The following is a 24,747-nucleotide window of genomic DNA, read 5'->3' as shown; positions in this document are numbered from 1 at the left end:
TGATGGAATCCATAAATGTAACCATCAGTGATGAATATTCAGAAGAAAACACTGATAATAATGAATACTCAGAAGTTGTTGAAACAACAGTTCCACCATCAATGAATAACCCTACAAAAAAAACAGAAACAGAGACCAAATCAAAAGATGAGAATGAAGAAACTAAAAAACAACCTCTCATACCAAAATCAAAAACTCAGAAAAATCACCCCCTCGAAAATATCATTGGAGATCTAGAAGATGGAATAAGGACTAGAGGGAAAAAGAGAGACTACCTCAAGATGTTTGAAGGAGATCTTTGCTACACATCAAAATTTGAACCAAAGAACACCGATGAGGCATTGCTAGATGAATTTTGGATAGAAGCCATGCAGGAAGAATTACAACAGTTTAAAAGAAATGAGGTATGGGAATTAGTCACCAAACCACAAGATGTCAACATCATCGGGACAAAATAGGTCTATAAAAACAAAACAGATGAACAAGGAAACATAGTAAGGAACAAAGCTAGACTAGTGGCCCAAGGCTACACACAAGTCGAAGGAACTGACTTTGAGGAAACTTTTGCACCAGTTGCTAGAATTGAGTCCATACGGCTTCTAATAGTTGCACCAGTTGCTAGAATTGAGTCCATACGGCTTCTAATAGCCGTAGCATGCATCCTAAAAATGAAACTACGGCTTCTAATAGCCGTAGCATGCATCCTAAAAATGAAACTGTATCTTCTAATAGCCGTAGCATGCATCCTAAAAATGAAACTGTATTAGATGGATGTAAAAACTGCATTTCTGAATGGGTACCTAAAAGAAGAAATCTATGTAGCCCAACCAAAAGGTTTTGAAGATCCATATCATCCTGAACATGTCTACAAACTCAAGAAGGCACTATATGGTTTAAAGCAAGCTCCACGAGCTTGGTATGAGCGATTAACCCAATTCTTGCTGAATAAAGGTTACCAAAGGGGAAGTGTAGAAAAAACACTATTTGTAAATACTCATAAGAAAGATATCATGATTGCACAAATCTATGTTGACGACATAGTTTTTGGGTCAACACAAAACAGCTACAAGAATCAATTCATTGCAGATATGGAAGGAGAATTTGAGATGAGCATGGTTGGTGAACTAAGCTACTTTCTAGGGCTACAGGTTAAGCAATTAGAAAATGGAATCTTTGTCTCACAAAGTAAATATGCAAGAAATCTTGTCAAAAGATTCGGGTTGAATGAAAGCAAAGTTGTTAGAACACCTGTTCCAACAACAGAGAGGATCTCCAAAGATCCAGAAGGAAAAAAGGTGGAACACACTTTGTATCGAAGCATGATAGGGGGCCTACTCTATTTAACAGCCAGCAAACCAGATTTAAGTTTTGGAGTAGGGATATGTGCCAGATATCAAGCCAATCCCATGGAAACACATCTAAAAGCTGTAAAAAGAGTCATCAAATATGTAAAAGGGACCATTGATCTAGGTATATGGTATTCTTTTGACACAAACCAACACCTATCTGCTTACTGCGATGTAGACTGGGCAGGAAATATGGATGATAGAAAAAGCACATCAGGAGGATGCTTTCTACTAGGAACAAATTTGGTGTCTTGGTTAAGTAAGAAACAGAGCTCAATATCCCTATCAACAACAGAGGCTGAATATATCTGTAACCCTTCACTCATTCCAGTAAGTCTAGAGTTCGGAAAAAGAAAAAAAAACGGGAGTTTAAAATTTATTTTATTCTAAGACATTGGCATGCACGAGTTATGATTTATAGATATTTCAAAATAATTTTTACTAGTTAGAATAGTTGTTGATAAGCTGCGATCGTACGTAACGGTCACGAACCGTAAAATTTTTAGGAGTATGTGTTCTGTCCCGATTGTTCTAGGAAGTGGGTTATTAGGCACCATACCATTAACCTTGAATTTCCTATTTAATTAAATTAGCCCGTAGCAGTGAAAATTTATTTTGATCGTAGCATCGCTGTATTTCGCAATGTACCGAACATTACCCGATTTTAGAAATTAAGGTTAGAATGGAGTCCGGGATAATTTTAGTTTCGAATTTACCCCTACCTAAATTATTTCCTACCAAAACTATATCTGTTTTAACCCTTAACAGTCCAATTAAAGATATTTTCTTTGAGTTACCATAGGGTTTTGACACTTGGCAACTTCCTACACCACATACTTGTTTTAAAATAATTTAATTGTGCTATAAATGGAGACTTGATCTCCAAGCCTCCTCATTTTGCTCTTTTGGCCAAAATTAGAGAGAGGAGAGGGAGAAAAAAAAATTCTTCATCTTCATCCTTAAGCTCAAGAACCTCCATAGCTAGCATTCTTCATCAAGATCACAAATATTCGGTAAATTTCTATTTTTGTTCGGTTAAAAGCTTTGTTTTCTTCCCTAGAACCTAACTATAGGTTAAAATCTCTTAAAAATTATTGTTATGGTGGTATGTCTTGCTTAGGAATTTTTGGTGAAAGATTAAAGGTTCAAAAGCTATTCTTGTCAAAAGAGCTTCACCCAACAGGTAAGAAATCCCTTAAGTTGGTTTGTCACTTAAGATTTGATGATTGATAGTTGAAATAGGAATTTATGAACTTTGTGTTAAGAATATATGGATATATGTAAGTTTTAGTAGAATATATGAGTATAAAACTAGGTGGGTAATATATGTTTTATATATATATATATATATATATATATATATATATTCTTGGTTCAAGTGATTCATTTACGTGTGTAAAATATTGCAAGTAAAATAAAAAGGAAATGTTTGTGTATATATACATACACACGTGAGAAGCATATATATGTATATGTATCATAATGGATGAATGTGCATATGAATATATATATGTGTATGTAGGTATGAGGAAGAGGTTATGTTGTATGTACTTGCTAACTATGAGTAATATGTATGGATGATACGTACACGTGCATAAAGTGTGTTGTGTTACTAGTATTGTATATGATGAAGTGGTGAGATGTGCAAATGATTTTTGGGAACTATGCTTGAAAAGCGTTTGGGCAAATAAAAATGTTTATGAAACTTACGTCGAATAGCGTATGCTATTTTGGTAAATAGGTTGTCAAAAACCTTATTTTTGGTGTGAGGAAAATTCATTATTAGTAAGTGGGTACCTTACTTGAAAGATGAGAAATGATATTTGGAAAGCCTGCGGGCACTGTAAGTATTTTGAAAAATCCATTTTAAACAAAATCACCATCTTGGGCTAATGAGGTAGCCAATTTCAAGAAAGGAAAATGTTTTCCAAAACCTTAGTTTCTAAGTAAGTTGAGGAGGACCTTGATTAGCCTACGGGATGAAGCGAGCTTAAATGCCATTTCCCAATGGTTGTTTACATCGTATGATCAGTTCATACTAAAAGGGGCGAAGTCTATTCGTCGAGTACTGTATAACTCATAGGATGAGGAATTCCTATGGGGGTGTGCACACTTAAGGTATAGTTACTCCAAAAGTCCAGGTAGGTGTCATTTTAACGGACCTGGCTAGGCCAGCTAGGAATCATTTTAACGAACCTTACGTCCAGGGGATCAGTGTTAGACCGGGTGACGACCACTGAACCCGAGTTCGATGATCCAAGTGGTCAAAGAGGGAGTTAAGAGAATACTCCAAAGGCCTCACGCTTGCTAATATGAAACTAAGGAACATTTATAAGTAAGAAAGAATTATTCTGTATCGATACTTAGAAGAAATGATTGTATTCAAACTGAAAGCTTGATATTGGTTCACTAATCTCTTTTTGTACAAGTCTTCGTTGTTAAATTATGTGCAGGTGAAATCTCAACAAATGGGTAAAGTTGCAAAACTCTTATATACATGTTTTTGAAAACCTTTGTTGAATTTTGAGTGACCATAGATTTTCTTACTTAGCTGTCGTGCTAACTACACTTCAATGTGTCTTTATTTAACAGATGTTGTCTAGCGTGGGCTCATGTAGCCCAATAAGCTCTGGGAGCTCATCCGAGTTTACGTTCCCGATAATGGACTATGATGATTATACACAGTTCTTGTTAGGAGATGACCCCTACGCTCCTGGTTACGCTCCTCCTGCTCCGACGTATAGCCCTCCTCCAGCTTATCCTACTACACCCGCTTACACTCCTGTTCCCAGTGGACCGCCGAATTTTCTGGATAGAGCCCAAACTAGGTATGGATTTTACCCCATGGAAGTGTTAGAGGGGAGTAATCCCCTGGAGTTTGTTGTCTTTCATCCCTACCCGTGGGACCCTAGTCCTCCGGAGTTTTGGGATGAGTGGTCCATGGTAAACATCCCTTGCTACTTCCTAGATCACCTCACTTGGTTCGCAGGTGAGTGGCACCTGGTATGGGGGACGTACACAAGACCGGTGTACCGTTCTTTAGATTAGATGATGTGGTTTGGGGAAAGTCTAGAATGACTCTTTTTGGTGTGAATATCTTTTGTAGCCACAGTAGTGTTAGTTGGCTAGTAAGGTTGTAACCAACATAAACCTCTATGTTTTTGGACCCTAGAGGTCAATCCTTGTGTATATATTCGTAGCTAACCTTGCTACTTTTGTTTCTTTCTGCTGCAACGTATATATAATTACGTCGGGAAGAAAATGTATGTATCAGATTCCTTCTTTAGCCTGTGCATCTAGAGCGGACTCTTTCTTGACCTGACAGGGTTCAATCTAGGTGTGGCGGTAACTACTCCGGATGTACGGTATAGCCGGGCCGGGGTGTTACAATATCGCTGCTGGAAGTTGCTATACACAACTATTGTGGATGAAACAGATGTTAGAAGACTATGGGATCTACCAATCAACAATGACCATATACTGTGACAACAAAAGTGCAATAGACATCTCCAAAAATCATGTTCAGCATTCGCGAACCAAACACATTGACATCAGACACCACTTCATAAGAGAACTAGTTGAAGATGAAATTATATCTCTCACACATATCAGTATTGACAAATAATTGGAAGATATCTTTACAAAAGCACTACATGGAAACAGATTCACAAAGTTGAGATCCGAAATTGGCTTATGCCAAATATAGTCAAAAACAAAAAAAAAACAAAGAAAAAGCAAAAAGGGTAGTAGTTGAAGATAGTGATGTACAGGGCAGTCCATCATGTTTTCCAAAACCTCACAGTAAGAAATTCATGACCAAACAGAATGCCACCAAGTGGGACATTATCTTAGCAAGGAAAATCATCAATCAGAAAATACTAGTGCTAGAAAAGTTGGAAGACAATGAACAAATCTCAGAAGCCTTACTCAACAGTCAAATGCTTGGGACAGTCACAAATATTGAACCTTATGAAGAGAATGCCATCTATGAATTTTACAGCAACTTAGGCACCGGGACAACACCGAGTGATCCCATGTATGGAAAGGTCTACTTGAGATGTAACTTTTACAACTTCACACCTGCTTTAATCAATGAATACATGGGTACTTCACCAAGGGAGGAAGAAGCAGAAGTTACTAGTGAACAAGTGGCTCAAGAATTAACAACTGACAATTGGTCCACTTGTCAACTGGATGCCATCTCTCCATGAAAACACTGTCAAATGGAGTTTAGCAGAACTTCTCTATAAAGTTGGAAAGGTAATCAAAATAAACTTTGGAGAAATGGTGCTTAGTCAAATCATGAATGTCGTTGAAAGTGGAATGCCTAAAGCTTCACTAGTTTTTCCTAACCTGATACACACTCTACTGGTTCAACAAAAGTTCAAACTCCAAAAGCCCATGGTTCCAGTGAAGCCACTCTCCATATCAGTTAAACTGAGAAGGGAAACCCATCAAAATGACCTGAAAACGACCACCCCTAAGGAAAATCCAACTGACAAGACAACACTCCTCAAGTACTTCTAGAAAAGACTTACAGAAATTGAACAAGAAGAAAGTTGGATCTCCAAAAGGCATTTGGAACTCAAAGAAGAAAAATCAGAGGTAAGGCAGTGGGTGAAAGCACCAACAAAGGACACAATAGGAGCAAACAGTCAAGAAGGAAATCAAGATGAAGAAGAAGAAGAAAAGACTCCAGAAGAAAATGTTGAAACTTCTGTTTCAACATCCTCAAAAAATTTTTGAGCAAAAAAAGGGGGAGAACAAATTCAGTTCTGACTTTTTGATCATCTACTGAAGATCTGTTGAATAATCTTTTGATGATTCTGACTTATTCAGTTTTGACTTTTTGATGCTGCTGAAGATCTGTTGAATAGTTTTGCTGATGCTGATAATGTTACTAATATGCTGAAATGATAAGATCATATTCTTATGCTGCTGACGTTATGAAATCCAGAATACTGTGGGACTCAAATTTTTTTTTGCTGCTATGAAGCTCAGAATACCTTAACTATCATGTATACTGCTAATGATAAAACTTCTATAAGCAGCCAAATGATTCAAATCATTAACACATGATGAAATCTGATGCTGATGAACCTATTCACTAATTGGTACTACTGTAATCACTTCCTCTGTCTACCAAAGACTACCATACTGACCTGAAGTCACAAAGACTCAAATAGAAGATTCAGGACCAAAAGAGGAAATACAGGAGAATCAACTAAGGGGGAGAAATCAAGGTATTTGCCAAAAATTTGATCAAGGGGGAGAGTGTTGAATCAAAAGGTTGATCACAATTGTTGGCAAAAAGAAATTCCAATTCAAGTCAGAAAAGGAGTACACCAAGATTAGAAATCAAATCCCAAACAAACTAACTAGGAATAAGACCAATACTGTTTTGGTTCTGATTAGTTGGCTATTTAAAGTACCTCTCATCTAAACATCCCTTACGGATTCCCTAGTTAATCTTGTGAGGTGTTAGAGTGTTTGAGAGAATTCTAAATTCCCCTAGAATTACATGTGTTTAGGTTACAATAGATTAGATAGGAGAAGATCAATCTATTGTGTAACGTCTGGTCCCAAAACTATGTACTTTGAATATTAAGCTTTTAGTGGATTTAGGCAAATTCTCAAATTGAGAAGTGTCTCGCAGACTAGGGTTTTTCCCAAACTGCGTTATCAGTCTCTTGTGTTACAACTATTGTTTTAACATCCCTGTGTGCTGCGCATTACATTTTTCAATCTCTTTGTAAGACCTTGATATTTTAAACCATTCTTATTTCAATAGAATATTTTTTAGAATAAAATTTATTTTTCAATCCTCAATATTTTAATCCAAATACTTTCAAAAACAAATTATTGTTGCTTCAAAATTCAAAAAAATTATTTTATACTTTATAATTTTATTATTCAAAATCATTTTCTTTAAACTCCTATTTTATTAAGTTTTTACAATAAAACTATATATGTAATTTAATTTTCTACAAGAAATTATCGTCAAGCAAGAGTATAATTACATATTTTAAACTCTTTATTTTAAATGATTCGGTACGAAATATTTATACATTTATTTATGGTTTTAAAAGCCCTATTTAGGGGATAAAATTTATTTATCAAAATTTTGACCCAAAAGTGTATTTGAGATGAACCTGTGGCCCTTATATCATTGTTTTGAGCCTAAGTTTGAACCCAAAATTATTCATGACTCAATTTATTAGCCCAAATTGTGTATTTTAGATATTCCTAAAAAAAAATTTGATTTGGGACTCCAAAACCCTAAGTATAAATATGTACATATGTTCATTGCTCCCTTCTCAAATGTTCATCACCAAAAACCCCCAAACCAGCAGCCCTAGTCTCTCTTCTCGCCTCTCCCTATCGTCTCTCTCTCTCTTACTTTCCCGCGGCGATGAAGCTCCAGCGACGGACGACGACAAGCAGCAGATCGGCGAAGCTTCGGCGGCGAGACCAGGCGAGGCAGCGACGGCGACGGTTGGGCAGCAGCGAGCCTTCCGTCTCTCTTCTCTTGTGTCTCTCTTGTCGTCTAGGCTGGTAGTGGCGGTGATGGCAGTGCAGATCAACGAGGCAGCGAGCGCGGCGGTGGTGGTCGGCATTGCAGCGGATCGACGGCCGTCCGGTGGCAGGTCAGCGGCGGCAGGTGGTGGTGTCCTGTAGCGGTAGTCCTTACTTGGAGGTTGTTGGTAAGGATTCTTGATTATTGATGATTTAGGATGGATTAGTAGTACATTATTGAAATTAGTTAATGGTTAATCACTGTGTTTAGTTGTTATTGAAGGTGATTAAGGCTTATTGATGGTGACTAAGGATTTATGTTGGCGATTTAAAGCTCATGGCAGTGATTAGTGTATAAAGGATGTTGATTAGTGTTAATGGTGATGATTATGCTTAATGATGGGTTATTATTGATTACATAATAATTTGATTATGGAGATTGATTAATGATGATGAATCTATGTGTTGATGAAAATGCTATGAGCCTATGATTAATGGATAATGGTGATTAGGGGGTGGTTAGTATTAATAGTGGATTGATTATCGGTTATGTTGATGAGGAGGATTAGTAGTTAATAACTGTGGATTAATGAGGTAAGATGTTGGATTATAATTATGGGTGTGATTAGTGGTGGTGATGATACTACATGGGTTATGAAATGTTAATTATAGATAAATGATGGTGATTAGGTTATGGTTATTGAGTAATTGATGATTATAATATTAAATTAGTAGGTACATAGTGATTAAATTATTGATGTTGGGTGATGGATGAGCTAATAATGTTAGAGATGATGAAGTGTGTTCATGATTATCGTGTTAATGAGTATGATGAGTATTAGTTGATAATAACGATGGTTAGTTAATAATGAGATAATGAGGATGAAATAATGGTGAAGTTGTGAAGTTAAGAGTTTATTACCGAAATGGTCCCTCAACTATTGCGAAATTACCAATTTGGTCCTCGACAATTTTTCGTGCCCAATTTAGTCCCTCGACTTTGAAAATTTTAACCAATTTGGTCCTCCATTTATTTTACCGTTAAACATCCGTTAAATAAGAACTAAATTGGTAATTTTGCTATAGTCAAGGGACCAAATTGGTAATTTTTCAATAGTCAAGGGACCAAATTGGTAACTAATTTTTCACTGAAATGGTCCCTTGACTATTGAAAAATTACCAATTTGGTCCCTTGACTATAGCAAAATTACCAATTTGGTCCCGATTTAACGGATGTTTAACGGTAAAATAAACGGAGGACCAAATTGGATAAAATTTTCAAAGTCGGGGGACTAAATTGGGCACGAAAAATTGTCGAGGACCAAATTGGTAATTTCGCAATAGTCGAGGGACCATTTCGGTAATAAGCTCTGAAGTTAAATATTAGAATTAATTACACTTTTGGTCCTATGACTATTGAGGTCTTGTTAATTTCAGTACTCGACTTTAAAAACTAACGATTTAGTCCCCTAACTATGCAATTTTTAACGCATTTAGTCCTCCCGGCCAAATGCCGCCGGAAAAATGTAAACCATATTTAATTATTTAATCATGGGGGCATATTGGTCATTTCAAATCCCTTTCTTCTTATTCCTTGCACTGTTGGCCGAAATTGCGTTGCTTCTCCCGTAAAAAATCACCTGCAATGATGTTTCTTTGCAAGAAAGAAACAAAAACACATTCTTTGTACGCATTTTTATTTAAAAAAAAAAAACAAAAACACCTTCTTCATCCATGGAAGTTGCCCTCAATTTATCCCCCATTTTCAGCCCCGTCTTAGCCTTCGTCACCAGCACCTCCGGACCAACAATCCACCGGCCATAGCTCCTGCTCCGACCCTCAGAGTAATCACAGGTGCCACCGCAAAATAATCCATCATCCAGTTTATCTCCGGTGGGTTCACCCCTTAATGAATCTTTCTATCATCGATGGCAACGCAAAATTACTATGCAATGATTCCAATTCGACGACTTTGATTTCAGCATGCTCTTTCATCTCAGCGTTGCTGTCCAGAACTTGGTAGCTCAAGCTCCGGCCGCCGTGGTCCACCCTCACCAGCCTCTTCCAGCACCAGTTCACTTTCACCTCGCCGCCTTCTTCCGTCGCCGGCACGGTGGACCCCACGTACCGCACCGCCCCAACCTCCCCCATCGCCCCTTCAACCAGATAGCAAGTGTCGACGCCGGAATTACTTTCCCCTTTTTTTTAAACACAAATGGACCGTTTTACCCCCCATCAATAAACAATTTAAAAACATTTACGCTTTTCCGGCAACATTTGGCCGGCGATTTGGCCGGGAGGACCAAATCTGTTAAAAATGCATAGTTAGGGGACTAAATTGTTACTTTTTAAAGTCACGTACTCAAATTAACAAGACCCCAATAGTCACAGGACTAAAAGTGTAATTAATTCTTAAATATTATAATGGTTACCAGTATGATGGTGAATTAATAAAGATAAGGTTTATCTTGATAAAGATGATGACATTGTTGTAGGTAAAAATATGATAATGGAATAATTAGAATATTAATAATATAGTAGTAGCGTTATTAAAGAATAAAGTTTGGATTGATTCACAGGTTCCCTATTGATGTGAATAGCATGCCAGTGAGACTAGAGTGGACGCTTTGAGAGCGTAGCCTTGAGGTAAGTTTCTATGTCCGTCAAAACTACTTTGCCCTATTAAATGTGCTATTTATCCTATTTCTGTCCTTAAACTATTTTAAAAATGCATTTTGGTTCAAAGTGTGATAAATAGCAAATTATAGTACTTTGTGTTAACTTGTGATTTTTTTTATAACTTACAAGTGTGTCTATATATATGAGTATGAGTATATGTATGAAATGACTATGAAAAGCTATATGAGTAAAACTATATTTATTTTTTTGAGGAAAGGAAACTTACTTTGAAAGATTTTCACTATCTTGGAGGAATTATATATAAAAATGTACTTATTTTGGAGGTTTATCTCTTTTTGTGTGGATTATGATGTGAATTGTGATGTGGGCTGAGGCCCTAAGGGTTAGTATTTGAGGAGTAACCTGGTAGAAAAATCCTGGGTTGCTAGGACTATTAACTACCCGTTGGGCTTGGAATCCCAATTAGGGAGTGTGCACACTTAAGGTTCTAGTTCTGTTTCCATTGATATTGAGAGTGATTGATATTGTGAGAAGTGAGGTTCCGCTGGTAGGCGGTGGTGGCGGTTGTGTGGGAAGCACTATTCACTAGGGTTTCGCTGTGGTGGAGTTCTGATAAGCTCCCAAGATACCCATTATTTGAGTATAATTTAGGGTACTTTGTAACGTTTTTAGTATCCTTACATGATAAATTTGTGATTAAATGTGCTTTAAATTCACTAACCGCACGCAAAGCTACCTTTAGCATAAATTAAGTCGATACAGGAGTCCCGGGAGCTGTTAGGAACGAAGACCAGGCTTAAGGAACAAACCAAGCAAGTCCGGAGCCCCGAAGGACCCAAACTGACTTCCAAACGCGTGTTGGTGCGCGTGGCCACGTTCCAGTAGCCATGCACGCACGGCCACACGCGTGTGGAGGGGCGTGGAATTGACACTGCGCGAAATTCCTCCTAGGGCTACTTTTCGGAAACTATTTAAACCCCCTTTATAGAATTTCAGAGGGGGTGTTCACTTTGGATAATTTTAGGATCATTTTGGAGAGTTTCTCCACTTCTTGCAATATTTTCATTTCCGAGAATAGTTTAGCTTAGCTTAGAGAATTCCTCTTGTAGCAAGACAACAAGCTTGGATTGAAGGAACACTTCAAATCTAGGTGATTTCTATTACATCTTAGTCTATTTTACTATTTTGTTCTTGGATTGAATTAGATTTTGTCTTGAATTTCTTATCATGAGTGGCTAGTTTAATCTAGGGATTTGGATTGTGTGAAGATATGTTGCTAGTGTGATGATCTTATATCTTATTTTGGATCTAAATGCTTGGATTGTTGGATTATCTATTCTTGTCTATTGATTTTTGTTTTGATGATATCTTGTTTGGATTTGGCCAATCAAGATGAGAGATTGAGCTCTTGACTCTATCATGTCTTTGATTAGAGTTAGGATTGAAAGCTTTGTAACAATCATAGATCCTATGGACTTTTTAAGAATAGTAGGAAAGTGTGTAGCTTAAGTGTTTGATAAAATGTCTCTTAGGACTTTGGATGCTTGAAGGCATTTCTAAGTCCAAGAAGCCTTAGTACACAAAGGTGGAAGAGGACTAAAGAAGACACACTCCTGAATAGCCAACATCTTTGCTTTGTTTATCCATCACCTTAGACACACGAGGATGCAACATAGATGAACACTCTCCAATCCCTACCTCTTTACATACATTTTAATCTTATTTATTTTACTCTCTTTTTCACACAACCCTTATGAACCCTTTTACTCTTGAATCATCATTCACCACACTCAAATCTATTACATGACTCAAGCATTTTAAACACACAAACACTTGACACACCGCCACGTCCTTCCTTCGAGACCGAAACTCGGGGAGTCATTGACTTTCCGTTTTATCATGTTTATACACATCTTTTGACATTTCACCCTATCACATACAAGTGCTTGTCAAAATGGCGCCGTTGCCGGGGAAGGCAATAGGTTGTCAAATGTTTTGTTTATTTTGATTGAATGATTGCTAGATTTGAGCATTGTTAATCCACACCATTTTATTTTGTTTTTTTTTTCTATTTTATTTGTTTTTGCTACTTACCCGATTGACTACTTCTAGTCAATTGTGGAATATTTGCTTTATTGATAATCTTAACAGGTGAATGCACACACGAGCAAAAGGAAATCAAGGCTTACTACCTTATATTCCATAAATCAATAGAGCAACTAGGAAGAAAATCATCCAGAAATCACAAATGGCTTCATCAAGCGCAACAAGAAATCCACAAGGAAGAGAAGCAGCTATACCAAACCCTATACCAGTTAATTCACAAGGACCGATTAACCATGAAGAACCAATTCTTGAAGAACCACAAGCTAATAGAGCAAATCCACAAGAACACAATCGTGAAGAAGACTACTATGGAATACCTCAAGAACCACAGAGATCAATCGCCGATTATATGACTTAGGATTTCAACATGCACAATTCGATCTATGTACGACCGATGGAAAATGTCAACTTCCATGTACATCCAACTATACTCACATTGGTCCAAAATAGCCAATACTCAGGATTGCCATCAGAAGATCCTAACGCACACATAACAAGGTTTATAAGAGCATGTGGTATGTACAGACAGGAAGGTGTCAGTGAAGAGATAATCAGACTCAAGCTATTCCCATTTTCAGTTACAGGAGAGGCAGCACGTTGGTTGGAAAATCAAGATGATAATCATTTCAGATCATGGCAACAACTGCACCAAGAGTTCATGAACGAGTTTTTCCCCATCACTAAGACCATCAGGATCCGAAGACAAATACAAGAATTCAAGCAAGGAAGGCTTGAAAGTTTGGGAGAAACTTGGAGAAGGTTTAAGGTTCTCAAAAGGCAATGCCCGCAAGATCTGATGCACCCGTGGAATGTAATAAGCTCATTCTACGGAGGGCTAACTGATAAAGGAAAGATGTTACTTGACTCGTCTTCCAGCGGTGCCTTTGTCTCCTTAGCTTTACCCGAAGCTGAAGAGTTGAACGAGAGAATATCTAAGAATACCTCTTGTTGGTATGACCGACGAGGAGAGCACGGAGGCATGTATGAGATTAATAGCCATGTGGCAAGTGAGGCGAAAATAGAGGCAATGAATCATGAGATCAAGAAATTACAGGCAATGGTTGAGAAGATGGAAGGAGCACCCAAGCCTTGCATGGCTTTGGCACTCTACTGTAACATCTGTGGAGGACCACATGATACGAATATTTGCACTTCACCGTCCGCATCCGAGCAGGTTGAGGCAGTGGACTGTCAAAGGAACTCCAACTATAATGCCTATGGACAAAATCAAAGACAAAGTAACAACTGGAAGCAGGGTGAGGGTTGGAACAACAACAACAATGATGGATATCAAGCGCGAGGGCAATACAATTATGGAAACAAGCCAGCATATGGACAAAATGACAAGGACAGATTGATGTACAATCAAAACCAAGGCAATGGAGGCCAAATGACCCAATTCAGGCCACAATGCGACTCTCAACTTGACTTTAATTAACAGAGAAGGGATGATATTCGTGAAGTAGATGAAAGACTTACAAGGACGATCATGGAACTAAAGAATGATCAGGCAAATCTTAAACAGGAAATTACTCAAGAAATCAGACAGGAAATTTCTAGTCTTAGACAAGAGTCAAAGGCTACACTCAAAACAATTGAGAATCAGATTTCACAAATATTCAAAATGATGTCTGAGAGACACTATGGACAACTCCCTAGTAACATTGAGAACAACCCAAAAGAGAGAGTCAATGCTATTGATGCCAAGGAAGAAAAACACGAAAAGTGTGACCCAATGGATAATATTTGTGGAATATGCCAATGTAGGAAAAAATGAAAGGAAGAAGAGACTATCTCTTGTAGTCCCAATCTTGAATCAAACACTGCAAATGCTTCGTGCAAAATCTCAATGAAGGAAAACAATGAGAAAACCACTTCTGAAAAACAACCTGAAAAGAAAGAGCAACCACAAGACAAGACCAAAATTCCAGAGGAGAAGGACACGGCAAGAGAAGGTACAATTAATGCTTTTATCTAAAAAAATTTCAATAACAAAGAATGTCGTGAGTTATTTGAATAAGGCAACTGTGATAATTTTACTTGCTTAAGCCAAGAGTCTTCGGCTTGTTTGACTACGAGTTACCCCAGAAAGAAGGGCGACCTAGGAGCCTTGGTGATTCCTTGTTCTATACAGAACATGGATCCTCAAAATGCTCTAGCTGACCTCGGAGCTTCAATTAATGTTATGTCTTCAAGTTTATTTGAAAAATTGAAATTGCCAACTTTGAAACCGACAAGGCTGACACTCCGTTTAGCTGACGGGACCACATGGTACCCGAAAGGCTTGGCGGAGGATGTACTAGTAAGAATAGGAAAATTTCTTGTGCCTGTCGATTTTGTTGTTTGTAAGATGGGAGACACCGAGCCCCATGGTTCTTTGATTCTTGGAAGACCATTCTTGGCAACTTGTCATGCTCGAATAGACGTAAGCTCAGGGGAAATAACCTTGAGGTTTGATAGACAAGACAAGAATGAAGGAAAAGAAAGAACAGAGGAGAAAGATGAAGAGGTGAAGGCAATGGTCGAGAAGAAGACCAAATCAAAACAGAGATGGAAAAATGACAAGCTAACCTGGAAAAACACGTGGGTACCGAAATGCTTTCTACCCACTACCAAAGAATTTGGTTGAGAAGAACAAGGTATGATGCGTCTAGCCAAAGACGTAAACTGTGGCGCCTCTTGGGAAGCAACCCAAGGTTTAATAAATTGTCTTATGTTTCTTTTTATGTTTTCTTTTTTTTTTTTTATGTTTTGTCAAAATTCCATTTGGTACCATGTTTTGGAAGACTAATTTATAGGGTTTGAGACTGGAAAATGCATTGGAAAGGCCTAATTCGGACACAAGTTTGAAGAAAAAGAACAAAATCGGAGGAAAATGTTGCACCGAGCTGACACGCACACTCACACGCGTGCAAACGTGCGTGGGAACAAAACAGTGAGCCCACACGCATGCTCACACGCGTGCAGCCCGGCGTGAAGGCAACATTGCGAATTTAAGCTCACTTCGGCCGAAACCACGCCACTTCCACCCTAAAACCTAAAAATCTCTCTTTTCTCCACGCAAGGTAACCTCCAAGCTTAAAGGTTTGAGAAAAGTGATTTATTTTCATCTTCCAAAGGGTTAAAAGCATCATTATCAAGGTAAAATCATCTCTTTTAACCATGTTCTTAAATATTCATGTGTTTGGAAGATTAGAATGTTGAAATTTTATCTTACAATACCTTGAATGATTTGAATGTTTATATTGGTTTATAATGCTTCATAGAACTATCCTTTGATGTTTTCTTTCATTATTAATGGTTACATTAATGGATTGAAATTTAAATTTGAGCTTCAAGTGTGAACACCATTGTTGAACAAATGGGTTTGTTAGATTTCTTATCTAGATTATGAAATTGATGCTTGAATTGATGTGTAAACTTGTTATAGAACTATTATGTGCCATCAATTTGACATTACACATGCTACATTGCAAAAATTGAATTTTCACCTTCAAACCCTAATTCTTGAATTTGGAAAAGAAGATGAAGTTAACTTTTTGAGTTGACTTCATATTTGACTATCAAATTGAATTATCTTATGATGAAATTAAGCATGTGTGTGATAATGGAATGATATTGTTAACATTTTCATGCTAGAATTGATCAAAATATAGGGGAAACTATGGCAAAATTTTCAAAAATCCTTACCCTATGTGTTTCGAAATTCCCTATCTTGACAAGAAGTTTTACCTAAATTCATTGGTGTTCTATTATATGATTGATGTATAAACCAATTACTATGAACTTTAATTTCTAAATGTTGTAGGATGGGAAGATCTAAGGAAATAGCCAAGAAAACTAAACATGATCACGCGGAATCCAACCGATCGAGAGCTCGACCCCAAGCTTCACGAAACCAACCAGAAGTTCCACAAGCTCCTCAAGAGAGAGGCACAAGATCTTTAAGGCATCTAACACCTCCTGAGCGTGCTCTAGTGGACACTTATAAGAGCAAGCAACTGAGTGTGGGCAGATTCTTTGAAGACAATGTTTTAAGAGAATTCGAATGCCTAGATGAAGTGAATCGATTGATAAGGCATCCTCGATTGAGCCTATTGTTCGAATTGCGAGGTCCAACCTACTCGCCTGTCACTTATGAGTTTTTGGCCACACTAAACATCAAGAAAGATGCAAATGATGCAAGAGAGTCAATCTCATTTAGTTTGTTTGACAATCACTACAGTCTCTCGGTTAACACTTTGGGTGTTGCTCTTGGATTTCAAGATGCTATTTCGGTAACTATGCCATATTTCAGGGATTACAAGACTAATTTTAACTCAGATGCGGTGGCTGTTCAATATTGGAAAAGCATCACCAACAATGCAGCGTACAACTCCTCCAACTTAAAGGCAAAGCTCATCACTAGAAACTCTCTGAAAGCCATCAAATTGGCTTTTGCAGTAAACCTCTCTGGCAGAACCACCAACAAAAATAAAGTTTACAGGCAAGATTTTTTCTATATGTGGTGCATGGAGAACAGAGTTAGCATTAACATGGGCGTTCAGGCACGAAAATGGCTTCAAACCCAACTAAAGAAAAAGGTAAAAACTGTCTTTATAGGACCTTTTGTTACTCGACTGTGCCAGGGTTTGGGTCTAGCAAACCGTCTCCCAGGTGAGAGAGACGAGGGTCCCATGGTTGCTTTCTCAGTGAGCGAGTTCTTCGCAATGTACCTTAAGTTAGGAGGGGATGATGCACCTGATTTGGAGGTTGATGATGAGACTGATGAGGAGGATGAAGAAAATGATGATGAGGGGAATGATGATGCAGCAGCGCAAGAGCATGGCGAGCCTAGTGCACAGCATGATGGCTCTACCTCAATGGATTGGGAGGTGTCTCAAGCTTTCCAAATGTAGCTCCATGATGAACAAATGGATTATTTGCGCGAGCAACAAGCATGGTAAGAGGGGCAATTCACTTCCGTATTTGCACGCCAGGACAGGCAGGACGAGCAGTTCTTAACATTCCAAGCTAGTCAGAATGAAGAGCTTCTTCGTACTCGAAGAGTAGTTGAGGAGAATGCTAGGATGATCCAGGAGCTTCAGGCTCAATTTGCTAGGCAGTTCCGTCCTCCGTCCTTCGGTGATCAGTGATGCAACACTCATCCACTCATGACCCTGATTCCTGGTCCTTGAAAATGAAGTCTGAAAACTTTGGTTACCATTTGGTTGATGACCCATCAAAACATTAGGTTCCCTACGCGTGGGGTTCCGCCTTTAATTACTTTATTTTATTTTTTTTTTCGCTTTATGTTTATGATTTATGCTTTTACGTTTAAACTACTTTACTTTTCATGCACTTTAATAATTGCTAGTTTACTCGAATAATTTTTGCTTCATTTAGTACTTTAATGCTTAATTATCTATGTTTGTGTTTTCTTAATATCTTGCTTTTATATTCTATCAAGTTAAATAATTGAATAGTTCTCCCGAAACCCTTTTGTATATTGTGTCACCATTTCTTTTGTATAGAGCATTGATAACGGAAGCCAACCTATGGTGGAAGCTAAAGTGTGGAAAGAGGGATGCATACTTGGTTTAACCTCTTATCCCTTTTCTATTTTAAGCCCCGTTTTTTATTTTAAAGTGTGGAAAATTTGTTTATATAGCTTTGTGTATGCGTTTTACTTGAGCTTACCATGTTATATATGATCATTACAATAGACCCTATATCCCAGAGCAATTTCCAAAGTGTGGAAAGGGATTTCTTATTTGACTACTCTTTAGAATCCCAATTTTTTTCCTTTACCATATACTGTATAGAAACATCGAGGATGATGTTTATTTTAAAGTGTGGAAAGGACGCACTTTGTGCTTTAATGCTTATCTGCTTAGACTTGGAAAGCTGAGCTCTTGGGAATAATAAACGGGTGTTTTTGCAATGAGAAAAGAAAGTTATTTTTTGTGTTATCTAGAGAGAATTTTGACTAGATGCCCAAAAATTTTTATTCTTGAAATATCTTTGAGGAAGTTACTTTTTTCACCCATGAGAGTGTTTAGAGCCAAATAAGTTTATATTCTTGCCTGTTTGCATGATGTTCGCCTCTTATTTACGTAGGACCTTAGTCAAGGATCTCTCGAAGTGAGAGTGTGCACTTTTTAATTTGAGAAAGATAAATTTTAGCGAGGCCCGGAATTGAACTAACCTTGGTAGGGCATGGGGCAAAAGGTGAGCCTATTGGTAAGCTTAAGAGAGAAAAATCCCTTAATCCCAAAAGAAAAAGGCATGAGGGGTTGACATGAAGAAAAGTTGAAAAGGCAAAAGGCCAATCACCGAGATTAAAAATGAGGAAAGCCAATTCGCTAGGTTGCATTCAACCATAGTCTTCGGTAAGCAAAAAGTTTTATCTGGAATCGGTTGTTCACACAAAAAGGATCCCAGGAATTGAGAAAATAAGAGATGAGGTGAGCCGCTTCGTTGGGATTTGGGTACCCATTGCACTGTCTTCGAAAAAGCATGGAGCTCCATGTGAAGTCGGGTTGCTCGATGACGTTATCCTAGGAAGTGAGAAGAAAAGAGGGACCGCACTAAGCCAAAAGCGGTGAGTGGTCCATGCCCCTACCCTCACTTATTTTATCATTAGGCTTTGGCGTTTAAGGCTGGAAGGGTTGATTAACTAGTGCACATCGTTCCCACTAGTGGGATCGGCTAGAGGCCCTGATTAAATGAGAGGTGAACCCGAAACTTTGGAATTGCATGCTTGCGTCTAGTGCGAGAAGTGTGACCCTTTGTTTTAATTGTTTATCTACGAAAGGTTTTTACTTTCCGAAAATATTCCTTGAGTTAATGACATCTGACCAAAATCCTTTGTAGATAACACAAAAGATTTCTTCCATTTCAATAGTCTTAGACACCCACCATTTTGATTTACCAAGAGCTTTGTTTTATATAAGTCGGTATCTCGGAAGCTTATGTGCTTAATAGTAGATTCTCTTGCTTGAGGGCAACCAAGAAGTAAAGTGTTGAAACTTGATAAGCTCCCAAGATACCCATTATTTGAGTATAATTTAGGGTGCTTTGTAACATTTTTAGCATCCTTACATGATAAATTTGTGATTAAATGTGCTTTAAATTCACTAACCACACGCAAAGCTACCTTTAGCATAAATTAAGTCGATACAGGAGTCCCGGGAGCTGTTAGGAACGAAGACCGAGCTTAAGGAACAAACCAAGCAAGTCCAGAGCCCCGATGAACCCAAACTGACTTCCACACGCGTGTTGGTGCGCGTGGCCACGTTCCAGTAGCCATCCACACACGGCCACACGCGTGTGGAGGGGCGTGGAATTGACACTGCGCGAAATTCCTCCTAGGGCTACTTTTCGGAGACTATTTAAACCCCCTTTATAGAATTTCAGAGGGGGATTCACTTTGGATAATTTTAGGATCATTTTGGAGAGTTTCTCCACTTCTTGCAATATTTTCATTTCCTATAATAGTTTAGATTAGCTTAGAGAATTCCTCTTGTAGCAAGACAACAAGCTTGGATTGAAGGAACACTTCAAATCTAGGTGATTTCTATTACATCTTAATGTATTTTACTATTTTGTTCTTGGATTGAATTAGCTTTTGTCTTGAATTTCTTATCATGAGTGGCTAGTTTAATCTAGGGATTTGGATTGTGTGAAGATATGTTGCTAGTGTGATGATCTTATATCTTATTTTGGATCTAAATGTTTGGATTGTTGGATTATCTATTCTTGTCTATTGATTGTTGTTTTGATGATATCTTGTTTGGATTTGGCCAATCTAGATGAGAGATTGAGCTCTTGACTCTCTCATGTCTTTGATTAGAGTTAGGATTGAAAGCTTTGTAACAATCATAGATCCTATGGACTTTTTAAGAATAGTAGGAAAGTGTGTAGCTTTAAGTGTTTGATAAAATGTCTCTTAGGACTTTGGATGCTTGAAGGCATTTCTAAGTCCAAGAAGCCTTAGTACACAAAGGTGGAAGAGGACTAAAGAAGACACACTCCTGAATAGCCAACATCTTTGCTTTGTTTATCCATTACCTTAGACACACGAGGATGCAACATAGATGAACACTCTCCAATCCCTACCTCTTTACATACATTTTAATCTTATTTATTTTACTCTCTTTTTCACACAACCCTTATGAACCACTTTACTCTTGAATCTTCATTCACCACACTCAAATCTATTACATGACTCAAGCATTTTAAACACACAAACACTTGACACACCTCCACGTCCTTCCTTCGAGACCGACACTTGGGGAGTCATTGACTTTTCGTTTTATCATGTTTATACACATCTTTTGACATTTCACCCTATCACATACAAGTGCTTGTCAAGTTCTTGCCTTGCTGGGCCCATTATTATCTCCACACTTGTGATTGATATGACTTTTCGATTATTACTTGAGATGATGATTGGGATACCTCCACTTATGTATTGTTTTACTATATTGATATTTGAGAAAGACTTGAGGAAATCTATATCTCGAAATGATTATATGATGAGTTATGCATAGATTTTATTGGTTCCTCCATATCTATATTTTATTTTATTCTGGAAGTGTTTATGAACAAACATGAAATTGTATCCTTCCTTATTCATAATACTTTGAGAGTGAGTAGTGATGGTTTATAAAATTACTATATGGCTCAAACGTATTTAATATTATAAATGAGAAAGTTTATATTTTGCTTATCTTTGGTGTGAGTTAAATCTTTTGAGAACTACTACCTATGATGGAAAATCCTTTTGGAAACATTCTTTTTTAAGCTTTTGGCTAAATGATTTATGGAGTACGGTCTACTTAAGTATCAAATCTATTTATAAAGTATACCTATTTTTCAAGCTATAAATATATTTATTTTACATGGCGGGGTAGAGCTTACTTATCATTATATGCTAATCCTATTTGTTTGTGTTTTCACCAATCCTTGTTATTTTCAGGACTTGGAATAAGTCACTCGGTTTGAGAGCGCGGCGTAGACCTTCTAGTGCTTGGAAGGGATTTATGGTGTAGACTATTTAGTTTTAGAAAGTGAATTGTTGAACTGTAATTATTTTGTGATTTGAATAATATACTATTGTATTGGATTTTGGATTCTTAGTTAGAACCCCGTTAACTTGTGCGTTTGGGCTTGGTTGATAGCCCAAGCGTGGCACGACACCCTATAGTTTAAATTTTAATTTCGCTTCCGCATTTAATTTCAGTATGGTTAGTAAGAAAGATTGTTTATTTATAATTAATTCTGTATTAGAAATTGGGGGTGTTACACTCTTCCTCTTCTTTTTTTATTTTGGAAGCCTGATTAGCACCAAGAATAATCTAATTTAAGGGTCAAAAATAGGATAGATTAGGAAATTTGGTCACCCAATTATAAAAATTTCATGCATTAAGACTCAGATGTGATCAAAAACCTCTAACCCAACTTTAAGAGAATGTTTTGAAGTTATTTCCGCAGATTGAAAAGGGATTCAAGGCCAAAACAGAGCAGAAAGCAAAGAAGCCATCGAGCAGGGACCGTCCACACAGCAACACGGGTGTGGGTGGTGTGGATCATTTCCAGTAGCTATCCACGCCCACATCCACGCGTGGTGCTGGCGTGATCAGGCCGATTTTTGGCTTTGTGTTGCCTATTTAAACCCCTTTTTCCTGAAATTAGGAGGAGGCTGGTTAGCCCTTGTGTTTAGATCTGAAGTTCCCTTTGTTTTCCCCCCTCTTGGGAGAAAACTTCATTCCCTTAGATTAGATTCATGAAACAATGGTAGAAGGGTAGAAGATTGAAGGCAAAATTGTAATATAATCCATTCTCTATGGATGGTAACTCTTCTTTTCTCTATCTATTTTGATTTCATTCTTGTTACCTTTAAATCCTCTATTGCTTGTTCTTGTTTCTTTGTTTTAATGTTTGCTTAGAGTAGATAGGGGATTGGTGGCCACGAAACTAGCTATGTGGTTGAATTGTTGAAGAAATTGCTTTAAAAATATGAACTTTATGTTTTAGATTCAAATACTTGTGTGGTTGATGTTTGATATGCTTTGTGCCTAAGTATGGCCACATTAGGTAGCAAACCCTGTGAAAGTGAGTGTGTGCGCGATAACAGCCTCTCACGAGTCCAACTCATCCATATCCCCGCCCTTAGTCCGAAAGGAAGAGGCCCGGGAGGACTGGAGGAGTGGTAGACAAGGTGTTCGATAAAATGTCCCAACCGAATGAGGATGTGGGAGTCCGAGTGTGACGCCATTCGGTGAAGTGCCGTGAACTCCCTAGTCGAGTCTGAATCATTTGTTCGCAAAACCATTAGATAGTAGACCACGTATGCTAGCCACGATCCCCAATCTCCATTTCACCTTTTCCTTAAACACCACCATTCGAAACTTTTAAACTCTAGTATAAATGACCCTAGCCTTAGTCATTCACGTTACTCTTTTCCTTCAACCTCCTATATGCCAACATTAACTCAACTCCAAATCTGCCTTCCTTGAAAGAGCGACACTCGGGGAGTCTTGACTCTTCGTTTTAACACATTCCATATTACACCTACACTCATCCCACCACTATAACTAACAATCCGAACAAATTGGCGCCGTTGCCGGGGAGGGCAAACGGTTTTTGAGTTGTGTTTTGACATCAAGTAGAATTTTAAGAGTTCTTGAATTGTTTTCTTTAATTTGTTTTATTTTCTTATTTTTAGTTACTCATTCTGTAAAGTGAGTTTTCTTTGTTTTGCATATTTTATTGCTCACTTGCAACTACTTTTAGTTGCAAAAGATTTGTTGTTGGCTAAGATTTGCGCAGGAAATTTTCTATCAACAATCAATTGAAGCTTACCAATGAGTGCTTACATGTATTCCCATGGTTACCCATACCATGGAAGACAATATAGAGGAAATATTCCACCCCAAACCTATGAACAACACTCATATTACTATCCAAATCCTTATATGTATCCACCACCGCCAATACATACCTACTCACCATACCCGAATACTCTGTCTTATCCTAACTATGAACCATATCCATATGCTACCTCCTCCATGCTTAATCATGAGAGAATTGAGAAACCAACATTTCAAGATGAAGAGGAATCATTGAGTCTTATAGCGGAGAATATTAACAACCAACTTGTTCAAGTTATGAAGGAGATTGATCCAAATTGTGAACCGACACTAAAGGTCATAACTCCTACAAACGTTAAACCTCTCCCTTGTTATAACCCTCCATCAAACTATAATCATGAGAAACATTTGTATTCTCGTCCTTACCCAAATACTTGCTATTCACCCCCACCACAATTTTATGATGAACAAAATGCTAGATATCCTTATAAAACACCACCTTTTACTCAAAATTTCACCCAACCTGTGCCATATGAAAGACCATCTCGTGAGTACCTCCCGCCGTTCAATGATGAAATCAAGATCTTGAAGGAGAAATTGGAAATGTTTATACAAATGGCTAAGGAGGACACGATCAACTTAAGCGATGAAATTAGAAGCGAAATGAAGAAACATCTTGTCACTCTTCGAGAGGAAGGACTTCCACTGGATGATATTGAGACTAAAATGCTATCCATGACGGAGGAGTTCATGAAGAGAATGTCACCACGGGTTAATGACCCATTTAAAGATGATCTCCCAACAATGAGAACCGATCCAAGGATTAATGACGAGATTGAAAGAAGAATTGACTACGAAAAAGTTAGTGTAGAAAAAACAATCGAGTTCGACACCCTGGTGCTTCAAAAAGTTTCAACTCTTGAGTTGAACACGCAACAATGGGAAGAGATTGAGAGTGAAGACGATGATAGCATTGAAATTGTGTGGGAAGATGAAAAACCCACACAAGGTAATATTCTTGACTTTTCTTACACTTCTATTCTTGAAAATAGCTTTGCTCCAACTCTTATTGAAAATACTTATGATATTTTTTAGGATGACTCCTCTAGAATTTACAATGATAATCTTGATAAGTGTGATAAAGCTTCTTTTTGCTCATGGGAGTGTGATTCCTTGAATTTTTGTGATAATGATTTGGGGAGTGAGGATGATATCATATCTTTTTATTCTTGTGAAAGTGAGTTTTATGAGTGTGATAATTCTACATGGGAGGATGAGGAATT

The 24,747-nt window shown here is 37.7% G+C and overlaps 1 protein-coding gene across 3 annotated transcripts; it reads left to right on the top strand.

The window, feature by feature from the left end:
• The first annotated feature begins 7,683 nt into the window (after positions 1-7,683).
• LOC116032183 lies at positions 7,684-17,988 on the top strand. Of its 3 annotated transcripts, none has more exons than XR_004100745.1 (3): positions 7,684-8,050; positions 10,442-10,508; positions 11,265-11,672. XR_004100745.1 is itself a non-coding variant. In XM_031274627.1 (3 exons), the coding sequence occupies exon 3, from the start codon at positions 16,418-16,420 to the stop codon at positions 17,504-17,506; it is 1,089 nt and encodes a 362-aa protein (XP_031130487.1). In that variant the 5' UTR covers positions 7,684-8,050; positions 10,442-10,508; position 16,417; the 3' UTR covers positions 17,507-17,988. The 3 variants fall into 3 exon arrangements, 2 of the variants coding, with proteins under 2 accessions (XP_031130487.1, XP_031130488.1); XM_031274627.1 differs by lacking the exon at positions 11,265-11,672 and adding an exon at positions 16,417-17,988; XM_031274628.1 differs by lacking the exons at positions 7,684-8,050; positions 10,442-10,508; positions 11,265-11,672 and adding exons at positions 14,043-15,749; positions 16,417-17,988.
• The last annotated feature ends 6,759 nt before the right edge of the window (positions 17,989-24,747 follow it).

The sequence above is a fragment of the Ipomoea triloba genome, chromosome 10 (assembly GCF_003576645.1).
Source record: "Ipomoea triloba cultivar NCNSP0323 chromosome 10, ASM357664v1".
Classification (NCBI taxonomy): Eukaryota; Viridiplantae; Streptophyta; class Magnoliopsida; order Solanales; family Convolvulaceae; genus Ipomoea; species Ipomoea triloba.
The sequence above is the reverse complement of the archived record's forward strand: the minus strand, read 5'-3'. Positions and strand labels throughout refer to the sequence as shown.